Here is a 22,727-nt window from a genome sequence, read left to right on the forward strand (position 1 = left end):
CATTGCACTTAAGATTCATTATGAGCTCCCTCAAGGTGGAGAGCCTTTTTTCCCCAAATCTAACTGTATAGGCATTTGCTATGAATGGTTTGTTCCTTGACTTGATTGCATCTTTATTGCTCTTGCTCCTAGGCGGGTTATTTGCCTGAGGGCTGTAATGCCAAAGGACATCAATACTCCATCTGAGAATCCCTGGATGTGTGAGGTCCAATACGCTACTGAGAGACGTGTTGTAGCTTCAGATGTACAAAAGCAGATTTAAGCAGTAAAATCTTACAATCGACTCACAAGTAGCTGTTAAATGCAACAATCTGGGTGTAGTATGAAGTGAGATACAAAAGGTTGAGAGTATGTCCTACCTGTTGTAGAGGAGGATATCTGGCACCCAGACCAGATTGGAAGGGAAGCGAAGGTTCTGAACCCCGGGGTAGTTCTCTGGGTTCCATGAAAGGTAAATGTCTGTCCAATACTGAAACAAGCAACAGACAGAGTGAAGGAGCGGATATAAAAAGCAGGTGGTGTGAGGACATAAAAGTGACCACAAAACACATGATAATAAAAGTTAAGTGAGCAAACGGCAGAACGGGTAAAGAAAAAAGACTGAGGTTGAACTAAAATGAGACAAATGCCACATTTAAGGCTCTTTACTGTAATCTGCTTTTGGTTTGTATCCCAGCCAGGCGAGCCAAGTTATTATTTTTGTTGTTGTTGATACCTTGTTTGGCAAGGTATCATATTAGCAATGTTCACAGCTCTGACAGCAACACACATTTCACAGCTTTAGTGGTGTTGATACAATGCCACGCAACCTGCATGTATCATCTGTGCGTCATTGCATCTCTCCTAAAATAGAAAACACATCGTGGTTCACAGCAGCTATGTAAAACTTAAGTGCATCGTATCTTTCTTCCGAACTACAATCAACCATAGGCCATTAGAAGTCAAACACTGTCCCTTTACTCGAGCTAATATTCCAACAACTTTTGGCTCCTCCACTTTGTCCCCGTCTCTGATCATGGAGCCTGACAGTGAAACCATGCCAAGCCAACAGTTGCTGGCACTGACTCCTGCACTCCTATTTGAGCCTGTCTATATTCAGCAAGCAGCTAACTGATCCTGACATCAAAGCGTTCAGGAGCACTAAGAGTGAGTGTGTGTTGTGTGCTTCCTCTGTGCCTCCTTTCATGGCTTACAATACGTATCAACATGAGCTGTGGAATGGTACACATATTACATATTAGTGTGCGTTTCGGCATGTAAGCACATTCATTTGTGTTTGTTACTGTTGCGTCCTTCTATGGGTGTGTGTGTGTGTGTGTGTGTGCCTAGTATACATATATATAGAAGTCACATATAGATGGAGGCACTCAGATGTTGTCGCCATAGGGGACATTTTCTTTGGAGCAAACACAGTCCCATTACTAATATGGCCACAGTACACCGGGCACATCTGTTTATGCCTCTATGTACGTGAGTGTGTGTCTGTGTGCATGCATATTTGCACACGGATACTGTGCAATGTGTATTGTATTTACATGAATGTGCTTTTGGAACTAATGTATGTGTCTGTTCTCAAGCAAATCTATCTGTGCACATGTGCCTCTGTCCATGTAAGTGACGTCTAAAATCAACTGAGAATCCCATACAGAAAGTGTCTGATTTGAACCTTTCCCTCCCCACTTAGAGATGCGATCCATCTAAAGCACTGACATATGTCTCCACTCACGCAGCTAATGACTTAATCACTACACTTGTCATCTGTGGGCCTGGGCAGTTCGGTGCCAGACTCTTCTTTTCATGTTCGATGGCTTGGAAAGCACAACTAACAGCCAACAGTACAAATTACAGCTCAGTAACTTTGTAGTCTGTCAGGAACAGATGAGGAGGACACTCGGCTACGTAAGGTAACAGCTGTCTAAGAATAGGTTTTGGAGTTACATAACAGAAATTTAAGAAAGCGTCACTAATTTGAGACAACTAGGTTCTTATTAAGAGAGTGTGAAATTTATTCTCCGAATGCAAGACTGAGGATGATACGTTTTATGGTGTAGGATGAAAACATGCAGGATGTATATTCAGCATCCAATACAAATAACAGCTGAAAAAGTCGGACAGATGTTTAATATTTATCATTGATTGATTTGTGTTAATTGTGATGACCTTCTGTGCATCTCTTCTATGTGCTCCTCCCAACAAAGCCATGACTGGGTAATAAACTGTGCATAAATTATTTGTTACAGCTACAGATTGTTCTATTTGTCCATGTAGCAACATGTAAATTCTATTTAAAAAAAAAATACAACACTTGTATTTAGGTCATCTCTGGATTTAAGCCATGTTGATAGTTTGGATTTCATTGCCCTGGTTTTGAGATATCTGTCTCTGAGATTTCTGCCTTCACCCCAAAACAATGGAGGTGAATAGGATTTGATTTGTGGTGCTCGCAACAATGAATAAATGTATTTAATATTTTCAGTAACAGTAACAGGTCTATCTAGAAATAGTGTCCTGGTTTCTCTGGATAATCCACAGATATCACTAAGAACAGGGACTATTTCTTTGGTGGAAAGCAGTTCCGGTGAACAGCGCTGGTTTGTGGATTATCAAGATTCAGATCAGCACCACAGTTCCTGCAAGGACACATTTCTGATTATTGTTTGAAGTGTTTCAGAGTGATGAGCACCACAAACACAATTCCATTCACCTACATTGTATTCAGATGGAGGCAGAATTATCCGAGACAGATTCCTGCTAAAATGTAGATGAAACAGTTTTTTGGTAATATGGGTGAACTGACCCTTTAAAGGGCACTCCTCCATCAGCCATAAGAGCTGGGCATAGAGAGGACACTAAAGTAACACCAAGTTCTTAGAAAACTTAAGCTCATTACAATTCTCACAGTTAAAAACCACATAAAATCCAATCCATTCGGATGTGGGACATTCATTGCCTGATAAACCTGTAATCCTAAAATCCCCCACAATGCAGCAGAGGTGAACCTGCCCCTTCTCTGTGTGACTGTCTGCAAGCTAGTTAATGTACTTCTCAAATTTCCTTCAAAATCTGCTGCATCTGCAAAGCCCCCTTAAGCCATTACACCAAAGTGGAAGCCAGTATTATAGAGGTGGCTTCCTGAATAATTGATTCATTCATAACCTGTAAGCCAGTCAGCAGCCAACTCAACCTGACTGTCAGCTGTGAAATCCTTAATGGGCTGCTCTGACTGTGGCTGCTGTGATAATGAGGCTGTTGTGCCTACCTGACTGGCTTCATGTAACATTTTCCTGAGCATTGTGATGCATATTTCTTGTACCATTAGCCTAACTCATTTTCAACTTTCCATAATGGGATGGCTGTGCAACAGCTGAGCTAAGTAGCTTAGTCTCCACATGCTCACATGGCGGTACAGATGCTGTTAGTCCTCTAAACCCGTCCCCTGATCATAGTTCAGAAACTGGAATTTGGCACGGCAGCTCTGTCAGGCTTTCTCCTCATGCTGAAGCACGGTGCGGGGCTGTTGTCAGAACAATACTCTGCATTGAAGGAGTTTGGAAGGTTACCTTTCCAAACCAAAAACACAAAAGCCATTTAAGGAATGGAATAAACAATGTGATTATCTGTTCCAGCATAAGCTGTAATCATTGGCTAATCTCTGCTAATTCCAAGACAAAGAGTTCCCATATCATTAAAGAGCTGCAGTAACTTGTGGTTTTACAGGTTATGTTGACAAAAAGCCCCAGCGGTTTTCATTTTAGCCAGCAAAACTGATGGTTTCCAGGTAGAAATGAGGAGCCTGCTTATCTGTTTTGGTGTGATATGGAGACTAAAAAGATGTGTTGTAGCTCAAGAAAGGCAGACGCACTTCTAATTTATTGTAATGTCATCAGCTGAGAATAACTTCAACAACAACGTTGTAGTAAAGCCAATGTAAATGAAAAAGACTTAAAAAGCAAAAGAAAGTAACCCAAAGTGATGCTGAGAAATGTCTTGAGAGGTCTTTGAAAACATGATTAAATGGCTTAATAAGATATTTTTATCCTCATCCTCCTGTGACATACTCTAATGCTGGCAATAAATATCACATCATGCTATTATTAAATATCATGAAAGAAAAAAACTCTGGAGGGGGGGGGTCACGGAAACGGTTCCTGTTCAAAACAAAAGGTTATTGGTTGCTGCGCAAATCATACCTGACTGTGCTTTCAAAAGCCCACAGGACAAAACAATACACACACACGTTCCATAAATATACTAAATGACAATTATCACACAGTGATCACACAGAAAGTGCTTGGAGAGGAGACGTACCAGCTGCAGCCAGGCATTTGTGATCAACACTTGGTTCTTTTCATCCTTGAGGGGAACAGGAGGAGACAGAGAGAGTAATCAGCAGCAAGTAGACATGACGGCAGACAGTGAATCAAATTATTCTGCGGGGCGAGAGCAAATAAAAATATAAATGCTGCATGTCTGGTGAACATGAGGGGAGACTACGAGACAGATCGGCAATGAAGTCAAACTGCAGCCCTGATGACGCAGAGCCGGCGCGCTGACTGAATGACAATGATGCACTCCAGCCTTTTTCCTTTTTTATGAGATTCTTGTAATGCAACAGAAGTCGTGTTTTGTGATTTTAAACAATGCTGAGATCACAAATAAGGAAATGAAAAAGATAGGGCAATTTGCACAGGAAATTAGACTGCAGAAAGGACGCAGCTCTTCAGCAAAGAGATGAGCTTACAGCAGTTTCTACCAACATCATGAAAACAGAAACACACAGACTCAGCGGCTCCAGCTGCAGTTTATGATATTTCACAGGGGTCAGTTCATGGTCAAATGGTCAGAGAGAGAAAAGGAAGGGTGGAGAGTGAGTTTAAGTTAGATTGACAGAGAGAGAGAAGCAGAACGGAGAGAGGATGGGATAATTCATGAGGCAGCTGAAAGAAAAGGAGAGGTCGGAGGGAGAGGAAGCAAAAACCAAACAAAACCTGAGGACTTGTTTAGAGTCTGTTTCGCAGAATCCTACATGACAGCGACAAGTTTCACTCCTTGTTACACACTGGTACGCTCTGTGTCTGACTTATTACCTCCCTCTCAGCCTGAAGAAAAGTGCTCGACAGCGGTTGCTGGTCACAGCAGCGTCTTCTGTTCTGTTTCTTCATGGATTCGTCCCTTCTTGCTTCTTAGAATCACTTAAGTGGTGCCTCACCTTATCTTCTACCCATGACTGAAACCATAGCGCTAGCTCAACCCTTGGAAAACTTTCCCTTTAATGTCACTGTGGTAAAACCAAATCATGAAATCAATTTGCTCACTTTATTTCTTTCTGTTCCTCATCCCACCAGACCTAATCTAACGTGGAGTTTTCTTTCTTATCACACAGTTTCATACTGCTCTCGCTTGTTTCGTCCTGCTTTTTCTTTTTTTTTTCTCTCTCAGGAACAATTTCAGAAGTGGAACCTGAAAAATGAAACTTGTTCTTATGTTGTGTGACAGTCACAGAGAGTGTTTCGATTCGACCCTAACTGAATGACTGCTTTCACATTCCTTATTAATGCTTGGCAGTAATGTGGAGTATGCACAGTTTGAAGCTAATGGGATAAAACTTGTAAAATCACCTGTATGGTCCTTTTAAAGGTCTTTAAAGAGATTCAGGTGTTCCTGGTGAAGTTATTCTCAGCTGATGCCATTACATTAAATTAGATTATAGTGCATCAGCCTTTCTTAAGCCGCTGCACATCTTTTAGTCTCCATATCACACCAAAACAGGTGATCTTATTTTTATCCAGCCACCTCACTTTTAAAACCTCATATGGAGGATTTTGTTAATTTCCAAAGAACTGATTTATAACAGCTTGCTCTAGAAATAAAGGCAGCATGAGTGGAGACTGGGAAACCATCATCAGCACGCATCCCATCTGTCAGTTTAATAGGTACAGCTAGCTCCAACTAATGCAGCCTAATTCAACATTATACTGAGGTGTGTTTATTGCACTGGTATTCAATTATTTAATGTTAAATTGTAGTTATTCAACCAAGCCTGTGTCTGTCAGAGACTAAAAGATCTGCTATACTTGATGAACACTGTCCATCAAGTGTAGTTAGAAGAGCTCTGTTTGTGCCTTGAAGGAGAGTAATGGTGGTTAAATATGATGAAAAGGTGTCATGTACCCCTGAGGTCCAGTGGTGGAATTTAGCCAAGCAGATTTCCTCAAGTACTGTACTTAAGTGCCATTTAATTTGGAGGTTTTTCTACTTGAGTATATCCATTATATCATGCTACTTTTATACTTTTATTTCACTATTTCTGAAGCAAATATTGTACTTTTTACTCCTCTACATTTTACAACTTTACTACTTACTTTTCAGATTAAGATTTTATATTAAAAAAGCAGATGAAATAGATACATTACTAAACACTACAACACTAGTTCCTAACATTTTTGTTTTGTAACCCCTGACTATGTCAGCACATTATCGCTTCCACTTGTTTATTAGTGGAATGAAACTGACTGCAGGGTGTCGATCACTCACTTACACAATACAAACAAAACAGGCAACCACTCCTAAAATTGTTTCAGAGTGCTGCTGGTGGTTAGGGTACCTTCAACTTTTATGTTTGCACGTTCCCAGGCTTGAGCTTAATGACTTGTTGCACCACATAATTATGAAGCCGGATTTAGAGAACTGAGAGATCCAGCTTTCAAATCAGCTCAACATCAGCTTTCATGCAGACTGGGGTTTTCATAAACTACACGCTCAAATTTGGGCTTACAACAAGTTGAACAACCACTAATATGAGTATCACTATTGTTTTTGCAGTCTTGTAACTGTTAGTTAGTAAGTATCCATTTTAAATATGCTTGATGTGACTCTAACGATTCCCAGTTCAAAGAATCCCATTGACTGTGTTCAACTTCAAATGGTGTTTAAACTCAGAATCATCAGCGACAAGCAAAGCAAACTTGCTGCTCTTACTTGAAGTGAAAATCGATTCTCACACAATCACCACTCCTCTCTCCCTTTCCCGCCCCCTCACGTCACCCCTAACTCCCTCCACACTCCAATCTTATCTCCACCTGTCCTTTCTGATACATCCCTCTTTTAAACAGCCTCCTTTCGCCACTGCTGAATTAGAACAGCCTCCCATTGTGTGCTTCACAAAGCAACATTTTTCTGGCCTTTTGGTGTGTGTGTGAGCATGTGCACGATCAAGCTCGCAATCGTGGAGATTTAGCTTTGTCTGTGAGGTCGCTGTGTTTTCTCTCTCTTCTGTGCCTGACCTCTGCTTTGTGGTGTTTTGTGGGATTTTGCTCAGATGCAATCGGCAGTATCAGCCCTGTCACACCCACTATAAACACTAATCTCCACATGAATCTGCTCTGATTGGTGTTAGACAGACTGGCAAGGGAGTGATAGACACTTACATCCAACACAAGCTCCTTAACCGTATTTTATTGCAAGTTATCTGACATCATACAGCCAAGGTCAAAAACATGTTGTCATTCATATATATATATATATATATATATATATATATATATATATATATATATATATAGATAGATAGATAGATAGATAGATAGATAGATAGATGGATAGATAGATATAGATATATAGATATATAGATAGATATATTATATTCCATTTCTGTTTCAATTTCTGGAACAATATACATGGAGATTTACTGTAAAGCACCAATGGATTTTAATCTTTTATCCAGTTTTATCCAGCCTGTCCTCACCAGAAAAACAGCTGTATATGTATATGTATATGTATATGTACTGTATATATCATCCCTACAAGCAGGTTATTATAACCTAAGTAATTATGATGACAGGAGCAAAAGAGGAAGTCAGGTGACTTAGTATAAAAAGCAAGGAAATTGATGGGTTTTATCCATCACCCATCTGCCTTGTGTTCAATTGGCACTCTTGATATACTATAACTCAAACTGCAAGAGAGCAAATCAGAGTAGTTCCTAAAATGTTGAAATTTTGCTTTAAGTAAAAGTAGCAAAATGCCATATAAACACAATCCATTACAAGTAAAAGTACATAAGTATTAAAAGCAAAATGGGTGGCTGTGGAGCCCGTGGTTCAGAAGGTAGTGTGGGTCATCCACTAGTAAAAGCAAAAAGTGCAATTTTTCTCTCTGAACTGTAAAAGAGTAGATATATAAAGTCCCATGAAATAGAAATATTTAAGCACCTCATATTTGTACAAAATTGCATTTCACCACTGAACTTTGGTTTCTTTGTAAACAACATAAGGCACATGGCGACCTTCCCATACTGGATGGTGGCCGGTCCTGTGCTCATCTGTCAGTCTGTCTGTGCATCTGTCATTATTCATGGTGATGAACCCAGTTTGTGGACATCGACCTGCCCCAATTTCCTGGTTGGAGAGTTACCCAGGAGCAGATGGAGGAATCAAAGGCCACATTACACACACACGTGCACAACCCGCTTTACATTATTTACAACTGCCCAGTAAGCATTAATTCACATGGTCTTGCCAGCTTATCCATTATGCATTGAGTCAGCTAACAATGTAGTTAACAACAATGCACACATAGCAAACACACACACATATATAAAACATATTCAACAACATTTCAACAAATGACACGACAGCAATAATGTAAACACAACATGTTATTTGTAATTTTTCACAAATAAGTAAGCTTTGAAATTAAACTGTCCTTCAACAAAAGAACTAAATGGTCTCATGCCATCATGTTTGAAAAGTGCCATATGTTTTCTCTGAAGATTGTCTTGCCTCTCACCTCTGTGTCTCCAGTCTGTCATTCGTAAGCTCTCAGAATACATTAAAATGTTGTTTCATGTGTGCTGTAGGAAACTTGCCCTTATTAATAATAGAATGTGAATCCTACATTACAGCCCAGCGTATGGCTCTTACCAACATGTAGTTATCATGTGTCTTGTGACAGGGCTGGCCCAGTGATGTGACAGGGTGTCAGCTTAGGTTTTTTGGATGAGTGCTTCAACTTGAGGATTGGTGCACGAGTTGGGCACCAGGAGGAAACACATGATGAAGCACAAGGAACAAAACATAAAATGAGACGTGACAGAAAATCTGGCCAAAACCACAGAAGTGTTGATTTAAGAGCTGAGGGTTTGACAAGAAAAAGAGTGAAAGGGGGGATTGTGGCCACATTGAGCTAAAAGAGGCTTCTGTGTGTTTCTGGGTGTGTTTTTGTGTGTGTGTTTATGGGTGTAAAATGTAGGACACACAGATAAGAATGGAGAGATGTTGTGAACAAAGCCTTTCTCTCAAGAAACCACTTCAAAGAAGAAGAAACTTTGGCATTTGGCTCAGGTTTGGGGAGTGTGCAGAAAATGTTTCTGTGTATTTCTGAAATATTTGAGAAATATGTGACAAATGCACTTATTTGCTTCCTATGAGGCTGCAGCAGCCTGTTAGCTTAGCTTAGCAGAAAGACCAGAAATGAGGGGAAACAGCTAGCCTGTCATTTTCTGAAGGTAACAAAATCTGTCCACCATCACCAGTAACTTCCTCGAGTCTTGCTGTAGATGCCGATATAAGTGATGTTATAGCAGCGTCGCAACGCTGACCTCTTTTGGAGCTGACATTGTTGTTTTTGAACCAACAGTCGCTTGTCTTGTCGTCGTCACACTTAAACTGCACCCAGCTGTAGCTGCCATGAGCAGTTTCTCATGGGATGCTGATTGATCCAAATGACTGTAGTTATATCACACGCAAAGCCTGGCAAGATGGAGTCACATCACGTGACCTCATGTTATCTCATGATCCCGTGAATCCAGCTGTCTGAGAAGTCAAACTGGTAGGTTGGTTTTGTTACTTTGGACAGGGTCACGCTGGCTCTTTCAACCTGTTTCTAGCCTTTCTGCTAAGTTAAGATAAAATCTGAGAGGTATCAACCTTCTCATCTAACCGCTGGCACAAAGGCAAAAGGAAAATAAAAGCTCTTGCCAACACTTCTGAAGCTCACTGAGACTCGCATGTATCTCATTTTAATCTGTACAAAAGCCTGTTTGTGCTGTGGTTTGATTACGTGCCCAACTGTCTCTTGGCTGGGTGCAGTGACTTCCTGATGTCAGAAGGTGTGTTCACACAGAAAATTAAGCAACCTTTCACCTTTCATCATTTGCAGTAATTGGACTGCTGACCAATCGTACAGATGTTAGCTGGAAGCTAGCTAACAACAGATGTGCTGATCATGCGAGGGACCGTGTCAGTGTTAGTTTGTGTGCCAACTCAGCCTCTGATGGAACAGAAACAGCAGAAACTTCCTAATGAATTTCTGAAGTTGAAAATTTATCGACTTGCATTTTCAATTTGCCATCCTGAACAAGTTTACAGCTAATCACATCTTTCCATGAATTTGTATGCAGTCATGCCACTGCTACAATTGGCTTTGTGTTCTGCCTGAACACACAGTAACAGCCACAGTGAAATTGCCAGACAACCATGTTTTTACTCTTCGGTCATTGTGCTAAGCTAACCTCCTAGCTCTGACTTCATATTTAACAACAAATACAAAAGTCTATCCATCTAAATCTCAGCCAAAGCAAATAAGGGCATTTCCCAAGACTTTGAACTACTCTTTTTAAGGTGACACATGAAAATAGTTGTGATCATGTTGTAAAAATGGTGAAAGAGGGAGGGAGAGTGACGAGCAGCTCAGAAGGAGAAAAAGGGGCAAAAATGTGAGAGGGCATATCTCAACACTGAGACAGAATTTTCCCGTTGGATGAAAGAAAGGACTGAGGGCCTGTAGTGCCAAATGAAAAAGGAACGAGGCAAGAAACAAAGAACTCGCTCTTTCAGTTGGTTGGTTGCTGCCGCTGGTGGAATAACAGTTTTAGATTCGGAGGAAGATGAAGTGCAATACCCTCAAAGTAATGTGAATTAGTATGCACCACAGTCAGTGTAGGTAAATCAGATGACAAAAAACAAATCCCACACACTTCCTCACTTTTTCTGTCTGTCTTCAAACATACTCTGCACCTCACATCACCGTGACGCACACCGGCCCACACACTCACCACGTCAATGATTTGTAGCAGTGTGAGGCCCAGTTCCACCACAATGGGCGCGGAGTCATTTTGAACAGGTCTTTCCAACCGATTGTAGTTCAACATCAGGTCGTGGTACAGCTTCCTCTGGTGCACACCACCATCACAACCTGGAGCAGAAAGAGGATGGACAGCGTGAGTGTGAGAAATGAGAAAGGAATGAAGGATAGAGGGAGAGGAAAGGCATCAGCGGGACAAAGGGAAGGATGAAAGGGAGGAAGAGCAGAGGAGGGAGAAAGAATAATAGATAGTAGAGTTAAATGGAAGGGGAAGAAACGCAGGTGAGAAGGGAAGACAAAATGAAAAGATGTCATGGTGGGAGAAAGAGAGAACGGAAAGCAATGGTGACAAACTGAAATTCTACTGTTTGCATCTTTAACAGTCAACCCAGTACTTTAATAAAACACACTCACAATAGTCTCCCACACATATTAATGCCTGTAATCTAATCAACAGTGTTAGAGCAATTATTTCCAACTTGATTGAGCATGATTAACTCATAATTTGCTGAATGTAATGAGCACATTGTCAACTCAGTTAACTTTAATTGTGTTGACTGTGCTTTCATTTTGTCTCTTCTGTATTCATTAGGCCTCATCAAGAGGTTTACACTGAACAAAGAGGCATCCATCTTTAATGGGAATGAATATTGCAAAGCAGTCCCTGATACAAACAAAAACCCAGCCAGTTATGAAGGTAAGTGCTAGCTTTGTTCCTCTTTCACAAATTTGACTCAAAAAAGCTTTGACTGTGTGACTATCTGGAGAGTCAAAAAGCAGGACCAAAATATTTTTGACGGACGACACCTCACTCTCTCTAACTTAACATAACTACTGAACTGTCTATCTAAAATTATTCAGTGAGGAGGGACATTGAGCCGGGTGCTATTTAAAGAAAATTTAAATCAATCTTTATTTCCTGAATTAGATGCACAAGCATGTGTAATCAGTACTTTAAAGGTCCAGTGTGTAGGATTTAGTGGCATCCAGTGGTGAGGTTGCAGATTGCAACCAACTGAATACCCCTCACCACACACTCTCCTTCCAAGCATGTAGGAAAATCAATAATTGTCATGAAACTCTGGGCTGCTGCTGTTGAAACACAGAGGAGTCTGTGGAAGAGGACCTGCTCCTTCTGTAGATAAAACAAAAACACACTGATTCTTATTTTCAGGTGAATTTCTGCAAATGAAAACATACAGTACTTGATTATTACATTCCACAGAGCCCCCTAAACCTTACACACTGGTCATTTAATACATTTGTTCATCATTTTGGTAGAATAAATCTCCCTCCACTACATGTAGCTTGCCTCATAATCAGAGACTGTTGTCACAAAAACTACAGCATCAGTTATTTCAGTAAGTAAATTACATTCAAGGGACAAAGCCACCTAGTGGCTGTAGTAATTATGATGGAAGCAAAGGAGAAATTCAGGTGATGTTATCATTAATGGACAAAGTCCACCTGGGGAGGAGGTCAGGGTTGATGGATTAGGTGAAGAAAACATTGGATTTTCACATGGGAGACTGTTCAACCAAACCCTAAAGCTGCAAGAGGCAACAACTGAACATACAGAATGCAAAACCTTCTGGCTGTCTTACTGCTGGTTTGTCATCACTCCACTCAGACCAACCCACTAAACCTAAGTAAAAGTTTGAACAGAGGCAGAAGGATTTGTTTGCCCTGCAAAAACTCATAGAGCCTACTCTTTATGGCATGAGCCTCCCCACAACTCCTCTTCTCATAGATGCCCCTCCAGCACTTAATGGCTCCAGGACAGAGAGCCCCGGGCTTCAGAGGCAGCTGTGACACCGTTTCACACACACACACACACACACACACACACACACACGCACGCCTCTTTGCTACTCGTCGATAGGAGCGCCATGGCATCGAACACAACAAGCCTGAAGCTCCGTGTTAACGCGTGTGTTTTGTTCTGTACGCCACTGTGGACAAATTCATCACAAGTTGCAGGATTTTCTTAGAATTTTCCACCGTTGAATCAGACTGTCATTGTCACTTTCTCCAGCACTGGCACAGCGCTAAAAGAAGTGTGGAGATGTACAGGTCTGGCTATGTGAGACTAGGTTTCTACCATCTGAAAGGACACGCATGTGCATCTGCATATTCAGAAATGACCTGTGATTGGCCAAAGTCTCCTGTCACTGGCTAGATCTTCTAAAGCCTGAAAACAGAACCATGAGAAGGTGCGGAAGTCTAGTCTTCGTCTCAGACCACTTCAATTACAGTATGCTGAACGTTTACTATGGAATTTTTGCCCAATGATGTCGAAAATAAACTACCACAGTTTTAACCATAGTTTTATCAAGTAATAAAATGATTTTCCAACAGTGATTTAACACTTTTAGATGACACTGACTACTGATACCATCCTGCCAATAGGGACGTCAGATCAGAAAGCATTTATGTCTTTCATTCTTCAGGGCATGGACAAACAACAGTAATCAAAGTATAGTAAGACTAATGATGTGACCTCCTGTCGTCTTCCATTTAAAGGTAGAAAGACCTCTCCCCATCTTATTCACAGTCGTATCGATATGCTTTAAACATGATCATTTACAATCCAGCATTATAGACCCATTGTTTTTCAATTATAAGTGTTTATTAATGTATTTATGAAAACTATAACTTTTGTGGGCTCCTATGAGTGGAGGATGGTGTATACAATGTCTACTGTTAGCCGTGTCCTTATCTGTGCTTACAGCTACATTGTAGTCTGTTGTAAATGTAATGTAATAAATGTTTAGATTCTTCTTATAAATGCTAAATAGGGAGGCTTAAAGCAAAGTATTTTACAAGCCTTTTACGTATCAGAAGTAGATTTTTCTGATCACAGATTGTTCCAAACCCTGACACACTCTACGCTATCTAAAATACAACTACTTTTTAAAATTGTTCTATGACCAGGACATGAGTGAGTGAACTGGAAGCAGATTTCCATCCAACTTATCAGAAAACTTGCAGCTTTGGTGTCACCAGTGGCACTCCTGAAAAAGACACTGTAACTGACAGCAATGTACGACCCAGGGACAATATACTGAGAGCAACACATAAAAAGCAACAATCTTCATCAGGACAATCTCATTTCTCTCCAAACTATGTCTATCAGAATCATTTGAAAGATGCCCGAATCACATAGAAATTCCAAACACAGTGGCTTTAAGTCTCACGTCGATGTTGCCACCAGCAAAAACAAAACTTCCAGACTCCCTCAGCCATCAGTGTCTCATCTCAGCCAGAACTGACGAGGTCTCAGCCTGTCTCTCCCCAGTTACCCTTGTTCAGATTAGATGTTGTCTCGTCAGATTCCAGCATTTACCGAGCGACAGCCAAGACATGAGCGCACGCACGATGACTGAATGAATGGCTAATGAGGCAAACATAAACAAAGACAGCTCCCTTTGTGTTTATGTGTGAGGGTGTTGACGAGTGTCAGATGGGGCACTCCTAAATCTTGGCATGACAGGGACTCTGCATTATCGGTGAGAGCGGCGGCCAGCGAAAGAGTGGAGAGTCACTGGAGCAAGGCGAGATGAGCAAAAACAAGCTGGATAGAGTTGAGCTGAACAGGTGGTGACCAGGGATACACTGAGGTTAATCTATAATAGTGTATTTAATGAAGTCAGACTCCCTATTTCCTACCTGAGTGTTCCCATTGTTTGCAATGTGTAGGATGTATCTGTTTTCCACAATCATTTTTCTTGTCCTTTAAGTAGCAACACTCTGTACCTCCTGCCCTTGAGACAGAAGAGTCAAGAACATTATGTTCTCAACAATTTGTTTTCCAGGGTTCAAGCACGGAAACACACACTCTCAGCACTCCTTACTCCAGAGGGGAAAGGCAGGTTTATCTGTGTAGCAGCTTTCAACAACAAGGTAAGTGCTTTGCATACGATATTAAGAGCATATATAAAAGAAACACAAGGCAATTGTAAAAATGCACACATTAATAGGATTTTAATAAGACTAAAACAAAGTAAAATAGGAAATAAAAATAAGATAAAAAAGAATAAGGGAGAATAAAAATTCAAGTGCAGCAGTTTATTCAGGGTATGAATAAACTGCAGTGGCAAACGGAAAAGTTTCACTGATGAGACAAACTTTCGGTGACCTCGCTGGCCTTGTCAGTCTCATCTTCCCAGGCAGGAGAGAGCTGTTCCCTCTTTTTTTGTCAGCGATTTGTTATCAGCAATGTTAGTGTCGCAGAATGTGCCAGAATGTGCTCTGTTGGGGTGGAGGCATGCGACAGTGACCGTAATGCTAGCACTGACCAGCACTTCCATTTTATTTTCATACTTCCAGTGAATCCCCAAAGGGAGGAGAGAGACACATCTTTTGAGACCTCCTTGGACAGACTGAGCTGTTAACTGGTGCAGTAGACTGCGCTGCATTACACAGTGCGTCCTCAGGCAGTGTGTGTGTTATTTGACCGGGCTTTGGTTTGCACCATGTAGCTTCCTGAGAGCTGCATGTTTGTCCCTTCGGTGTCCCATATGTGACGCTCCATGTCAGTTCAGTCATTATGTAATGTCTTTCTTGCTCACTCCTCTCTGTGTATGTCTCCTTCTTTCTAATATGTCCTCAGTGTATTCAGACAGACTTATCAAGGTCATGCTAGTGCACTGGAGTCCATGGACAGCATCTGCTAATATGCTCGCACTGATAGGCCCTTGAAAAAATTCAGATGTTGGCAAAATGTACTTCAAAACTGCCAATTTCAGAGTCTGGCTTAACTCATGAAATTTTTGTTTTTGCTGACCTCTAGTGGTTTAACTCAGTCTAGCTGTAGTGATGTTGAAGTGCACACTTCTGACCCCTCCCATCAGTGATGTGATCAGAGGTGAAACAGGCTGCAAACTTTCAACCAGAGAGGGCAGTGAAACGCTGCTTTTCAGCCTGGTGTTCAGTTAGTCTTTGAAGACTTCAGTCATGAACACAAACTACTTGCTGGTGGCAGCTTTACTCTGGACTGAAAATAAAATCGACTGATATTAATCTGCTTTAACTGAAAACTTAGATTTAATTTGACCAGTGTAAATATTCACCCTCTTGTCCTGTAAGTGAGGATCATTTTTGGGTTTTCACATGTCACATTAAACACAAAGCATTTTTAAAATAATAGAGGCACACATTGTGTGGATCAATAAACATAACTTACAATACCTGTTTTTAGACTGAGCCCTTTTTTGTTTTTGTTCATTTACAATGCCTGCTTTAAAATGAAATCCATCAACCAACCCTCCACTTGAAAACATGTCCTGCGATAGAGACAAATTGTCACAATCTATCATAACTAGTTGGAAATATTCATCAAAGTTGCTGAAAGAGGTACAAAATTCCAAGCTCCATTTTTCAACTTGGCTCTTATTCTCATAATCGCACTTTGGGTGATTTATGTAAAATTTAATCCGTTTGAAAAACTCTACAAGGCTCACCCTGCATGCCCAGATATACTATATTACCATTATATACTACACTATTATTCATACTACTCATACTACTACATTTATCACAAATAGGGCTGGTCTTTCCTGCACAGGGCTGCCAACAAAGGGTATTCTCCAGCAGCTTGCCTGGTACTACATATCAACTTTTACTGCAGCCACCTGGGCTTGAATCTGGTCTGGGCCCTTTGCTGCATGTCATACCCTCACTATCACTATCAAATACAGCAGGAATGCAAAAAAGAGACATTTCCGAAAGGAAAAATGGGAGTCAATCAATGTCTTTATGTCTAATATAAAGCACTTTGTATTACCTTGTTGAAAGGTGCTAAAGCTCTCCTCATTAGTTTCATACATTCCATTCTGTTGCGTGATAGCATATGGCTGAATGGAGGGACAGACAGATGATTAAATGATTCATTGAAATGAATGAAGAAAGAGCTCCGTCTCAAAGCCTCTGCTCTCATGGAAGACTGCTAGAAAAAGCGCTCTTACAAGACTGCTGCGAGGGATGAGAGCAGATAGCTCATCTCTTGTTCAGCATCAGTTTACTACCCTCACAGTGCTGTACATGGCTGGCAGTGTGACCTGTCGCATTAAAGCGGGTCACAAGGGTTTTAAGGAAGACCAGATTACTGTCTCATTATGTTGTGTAGCCTGGGGGCAACTCCTGCAGTGTGTGCTCTCTCCGGCTTTCACACCGGCTCTCCCTTGTGTCTTTTGATGTGTTTGCAGTTGCAAGTGTGTGTGTGCAGCTTGCGGCACATGGATCAATCAATAAATAAAATTCTCTACTCCTACGTACTCACGATTTATGGATTCTATATTTCATTGTTGTACTCACTTTTCCTTTGTTGTTAGGCTCTTATGTATGTCATCATTATGTGTTTATTTCAGCTGTGATCTGAGGGGATGGTTGAAATACCAGGTCAGTTCAGAAATGGGAGAGGGGAAGATGAATGAGCAACATTCTTCCCTGCCTCATCACCATTAACTCTGAATGACTCAGTATAGCCTGTGGAGTTGCACTGCTTGACTCTAAGCATGCAAATGTACTGTATGTAGTATATTTAGCTTTTGAATGTCTTCTGACTCCTTCTTATTTTGCTTAATTTATTCATTTTAAATAGCTCTTTAACTGTTTCCTACCTCTATAGACTGTTTCTTGTGATACTGTAACATGTGAATTTCCCCTCTGGGGATCTATAAACTTCTATTTTATCTGCTTAAGGGTATACCATGCAGGATTTTCCTTAAAAAAAATGTCTAGATACAAAAGTAATCCCTCTAAATCGTCATTTATGACCCACTTAATGTGAGCAGGGTATCTGCAGGGATCCCGTCCTCTGCTTGTATTATCTTATTGGTATACCTTTGAAAGGCTGTGGTTGTCAACAGCAGCTGTTCAAGAAGGACTGTGCTGAAAATCCACAGAATGTTCAGAGCACTGTTACAAAAACACTGAAAAATTGGCCATGAGGTCAAATACTATGTATGAGAGTGGATGCTACTGTTTTTATCAGAGCAATTGGTTTAAAGAGGTTATCATGCCGCAACGATTTCTCTTGCACCTGAAATGCTCGACAGACCAAAACCACAATGTTCAGTGTCACTGTTTGCTTGAATTTGAAATTCAGCACACGATTTTGCTTCATTTAATCCATCAAACACATAAGCTATTTAGCTCATTAAAATGTAGGACAAAGACAGACAACAGAAATATCACAAAGAATGTTACCATCAAATGTTTTTTGCTCGAAAAATAACCGAAATGGTTCTTTTTCTGTCGAACAATTAGTTCAACTAAATGTTGCATCTCTCTCGCAATGCAACACAGAAAAAAAAAACACAGCAACACATTTCAAAGCTGCTGAACTTTGTAAGGAAAAGATACACACCAAGTGGGCCGTTTTTGAATTTGTGGTTTGCAGTGCATTTCAGTTGCAGAATGTCACATACTGTAGCAGCAGAGAGATAAGGTGCAGTCCCATTAAACGTCTGTCCTGCAAATTTTCACTCTGTCCCCTTCAGTTGAAACACATAGAATGGATGAATCGAAGCGTGCAGTTCCTGTTCAGATGCAATCTTCTTGCCAGCTCTGGCACACTTGCAGGTAAAACGTTGCCCTGCTTATTTACCCAACAGAAACATTGATGCACTGTGTTTGGAAATGAAGAGGTTATTAATGTAGCGATGAGCCACCGCTGTGTTTTGTATAAGACTGCACTACTTGCCTCTTGGCTGCAGCATCACTCTCATACACTGTTTACACAATGTGATTGCTCTGCTCAATATTTGTTTAATACCCACACAGGATACGCTGCAGAACCATGACATCATCCTTTTTTCGTGTGTATTTTCAGTGGACAGACACCACCTGAACAACAGTCAATGTTCAGATGACTTGCAGATCTCATTTGCCTTCACATTCAAGCTCTGCAGGAGGTCTTCCCTCTGCTTTTTCTGCAAAACACCTTATCCTCCTAATTCCTCTGATGTTTAAATTCCTGCTCCAGTCTTCCCTGCACAAAACATCCACTTCTATCCTCTATTGCATCTCCCGGACTACCACTGTTGTTTTTTCTTTTCAATTTTCAGCACTAAACCCAGCACTCACTGATTTGCTGCATGATCCACAACCTCAGTTGATACACTGAACATACCAATACAGACATACCCTAACATAGCCTGAAGGCATCTATCAGTTTTAAATGGCTACCATATATCTCTCTTATCGCATTAGTGGCCTCTCATATTTCCATTTCAGAGCCCACTGGGGACCTCACTCGATCCTCAATCATTAAAGCTCAGTTATATTGTACAGGTATAAAAAGGGTTCTTTTATTGGCGGGAGGACGCCGCAGTAGACACACAGGCAATTCACTTTATGAGTCGTTCACCCTTGAAAGTACTCGCTGCCTTTAAAATCATTTTTACAGACTCTGTGTCCATGGTGTGCTTTTTCCTGTCACAGACAATGACACTCACGGGTGTAACAAATCTTTGAGACAAAACCTGCCAGCGCTTTGACATGAAGTATTATCCGGTATGAATCAAAATCAAATCTGACACTCAGTGAAAATTGCCCTTTTTGCTTTGTGGATCTATTTGACCCACTGCAACTTGGGAAGAATCACACAATTTTATCACAGCAGTCTCAAAGCATGTATGTCCTTTAAGATCTACTCCAGCAATTTAGTATGTCACTTCAATAAAAGTGGTGGACTTGTCAAGGACAAGTTAAAAAAATGAGATAGCTTGACTTTTAGGTCCTAGTGTGGGAAACAGAAACACTGGATCCTACATTTTTTATGAGACCAACATTTACATCTTTCAAACTTCACACCTCCAGTTTGCAGCACAGGCTTTCTGTTATAAATTTGTCTCCAAGCCTATGATGACATCACATCATCTGGGTTATTTATAATAATACAACGGCTCTCACAGGCTGAGTGGTACTAACCATGACCAGCAAACTGATGTTGATGCTTGAAATCAGCACAGTGGTCTATTAATAAAGGACAAGTTTCATAAAGAAAAACATTTAAAGGTGAAACAGGTCCACTAAAACACCTGTAGAGCTCCAAGTATCCCAGCTCTTCATTCCTATACTCAGCAATGTGATATTCACATCTGGATCTATATTTTCTCTACACTGTACACTCCCTACAGGCTAAAGGCAATTTGCTTTTCTAAGTGTACCTATCAACACAGTGACTTTGTGACCTGCCATTAATAGAACCATGGAAACAGTAAATGCAGACTACAACAAACACTGACATGCAACCAGCAGTAAAGACCACATGTGAACTACAGCATATACACACCTTGCATGATCTGAAGTCCTACAATGTAACATGGCACACCCAGAGCTTCACTGCAGGTCATATTTAGGAAACTGTTTGTGCACAGTAGAGAGAGGCACAAAATGTTACACCCTAAAGCAAAATCCTAAACTGGGCTTTTCCCATCTTCGTGTCCCACATCGGAGCTTTCAAGGGCCAGAAGGCAACCCCTAACAGCTTGCTGCTCACAGCAATATTGACTTCACACTAAGAGAAACATTTGAGGACAGTAAGACAATGCCGGAGTACAGTCTTTAATGTCCGCAAGAGGCGGTTTGGGTTACGGACAGTAGTGAAAATGAATAGCAATAAATACACAATAAATAAAACACACAATGGACCACTGTCACCATGACCATTGGAGCAAAGGCAATGAAAACGGGAGACAGCCTGCTGTTATATTAAATTACAAGTCATTTCAAAGGTCAGCAGCTGATGGGGTAAAACACAGAACCCCTGAGACAGTTTTCATTTTCCACAGGTTGCAGTGTGCAGCATGTGGTGCACTTTTAAAGGCTTTACATGTTGATGTCATAGTGACTGCATACCGACATGATTCCATTTTTTCTTGACAGATGTCACTATCATTTTTCAAATTAACGTTGCTGGTGCAAATAATGTATTCTTCACATTATCATCTTAGATGTGTTATTACGGTGCACATCGTGAATGGTTCTCCTGAATGCATATGCAAAGTGATAGAAGTAAGCACCTGTTGGGGTCTTAGCTGCAGTCTGATGAAGGAATTTACCAGAAAGTAGATACAATTCAACTCAAGAGCACTCACAAGGACTATCCCACCACAGAGACAGATTAAATATTGATTAGCCTCAGGCACTTTGAACATCGAGGAGTCTTGGACAAGTTAAAAATCGAATCACATTAAAGCAGCGGGTTCACAGATTATCTGTATAAGATCAATACATATCTAGAATCTGAGAAGCAAAGAAGGCATTAGAACAGAATCTGACCAGGTCAGCGTATTAGCTTCAAGAATATCAAACAAGGTCACTTCCTTAGCTTCTGCAAATAGTGTCAAGCAGCATTTCCTCTGACCCAAGACGACACACACAAGTGTGTTTCTTAAATGTGGAGTAGCCTCATGCATCATGCAAGATTTCCTGGTTACGCATTTGCTTCACATTTAAAAGAATGATCCATTTACGCTCTGGTGCAGCACTATTTGTTTCCAGACGTTTCCTTAAACCTTAATTAATTGATTTCATGGCCTTTTGTGGGCAGTCCAACAGGCTGTGAACATAACACACATTTTGTAATAAAGCTGTGATGTCAAACACTTCCACACATCCAGCAGAGTAACATTATTATTCATTTAGAGTCATTTTTCCAATATTCACTTTAATTTTAGCTCCGCTCTGGTCTCCACCAACTCCTGAGGGAACTATCAGGCTCTCCAGCTGCTAAAAGCTCCACTATGTTCACCAGCTCGACACTAACTATGTCTGTGTTCTGTTTGGTGCTGAGCAGGCAGTGTACAGTGGGTTTATCAGAGCTTTTTTTTCTGAAACCAGCTACCTGGTATGCCTGGGAATGAGTTTGATGAGAGTGGCAGGCCCCAAAAAAGTGTGAATGGAATGATAATAATTTGTAAGTTTCCCACTTCGAGAGACTTTTTCACACCACACGGTCATTTTCTTTCATTACTAATATAAACATTTTGATCAGTGTCAATTCATTTTGTGCATGCATTTACATTCAGTGCTCTAGAATCGTCTACTGAGCTGATATTCAACAAGGACCATTCCTCATCAACTGCAGTAGCAAAACTCATTTTGCTCATATGAAAACACAGTCTCGAAGGAGCCAATTCAGGTGTCTGCATGCTTGAAACACATTTTACAGATTTTTGGGAGAATAATTACACCCACATTGGAGCAGTGACAAGCACAAGAGTGTAAATTTTAAGCTCATGTTTGCCCCACTTTTATAATGAACAGTAACTGTGTCTCAGAGTAAGAACTTCGATAAGCAATCACTGTTGAAAACGTCTGTGGCAAGCCAACTGCAAATTCAGATAATTGCATATTCAGTGAGTAATGACAAGACTGTGTCCACACTACATTTGACACGCTGTACTCATATTGGAGGGACTGTTTCTGGAACAGACGGTGGACACGATAAAACAAACAGCTAATTATGTGAACATCAGGGAATATGTGATTTATTACTTTAAGAGCTTAAGTCCTCCATGTAATGCTGTCCTAGAAATCGTGTGTAACGGGGACACCATATCAGTCATATCACTCAAGAAGGAAAGCCTTCACTTCACTGAGAGAAAAAAGAGGTAGAGATGTACATGGAATTTTGG

General features: G+C 40.7%; 1 protein-coding gene across 1 annotated transcript in view; it reads right to left on the bottom strand.

Moving 5' to 3' along the window:
• The window catches only part of chrna8 (cholinergic receptor, nicotinic, alpha 8), a 43,894-nt gene that overhangs the window by 19,020 nt on the left and 2,147 nt on the right, over positions 1-22,727 (bottom strand). Inside the window, exons 2-4 of the mRNA XM_076728031.1 lie at positions 11,054-11,193; positions 4,309-4,353; positions 360-469 (exon numbers count right to left, since the gene is read on the bottom strand). Coding sequence (XP_076584146.1) covers positions 360-469; positions 4,309-4,353; positions 11,054-11,193 — 295 coding nt within the window. The remainder of the gene's footprint in view (positions 1-359; positions 470-4,308; positions 4,354-11,053; positions 11,194-22,727) is intronic.

Source organism: Chaetodon auriga, chromosome 4 (genome assembly GCF_051107435.1).
Source record: "Chaetodon auriga isolate fChaAug3 chromosome 4, fChaAug3.hap1, whole genome shotgun sequence".
Lineage (NCBI taxonomy): Eukaryota > Metazoa > Chordata > Actinopteri > Chaetodontiformes > Chaetodontidae > Chaetodon > Chaetodon auriga.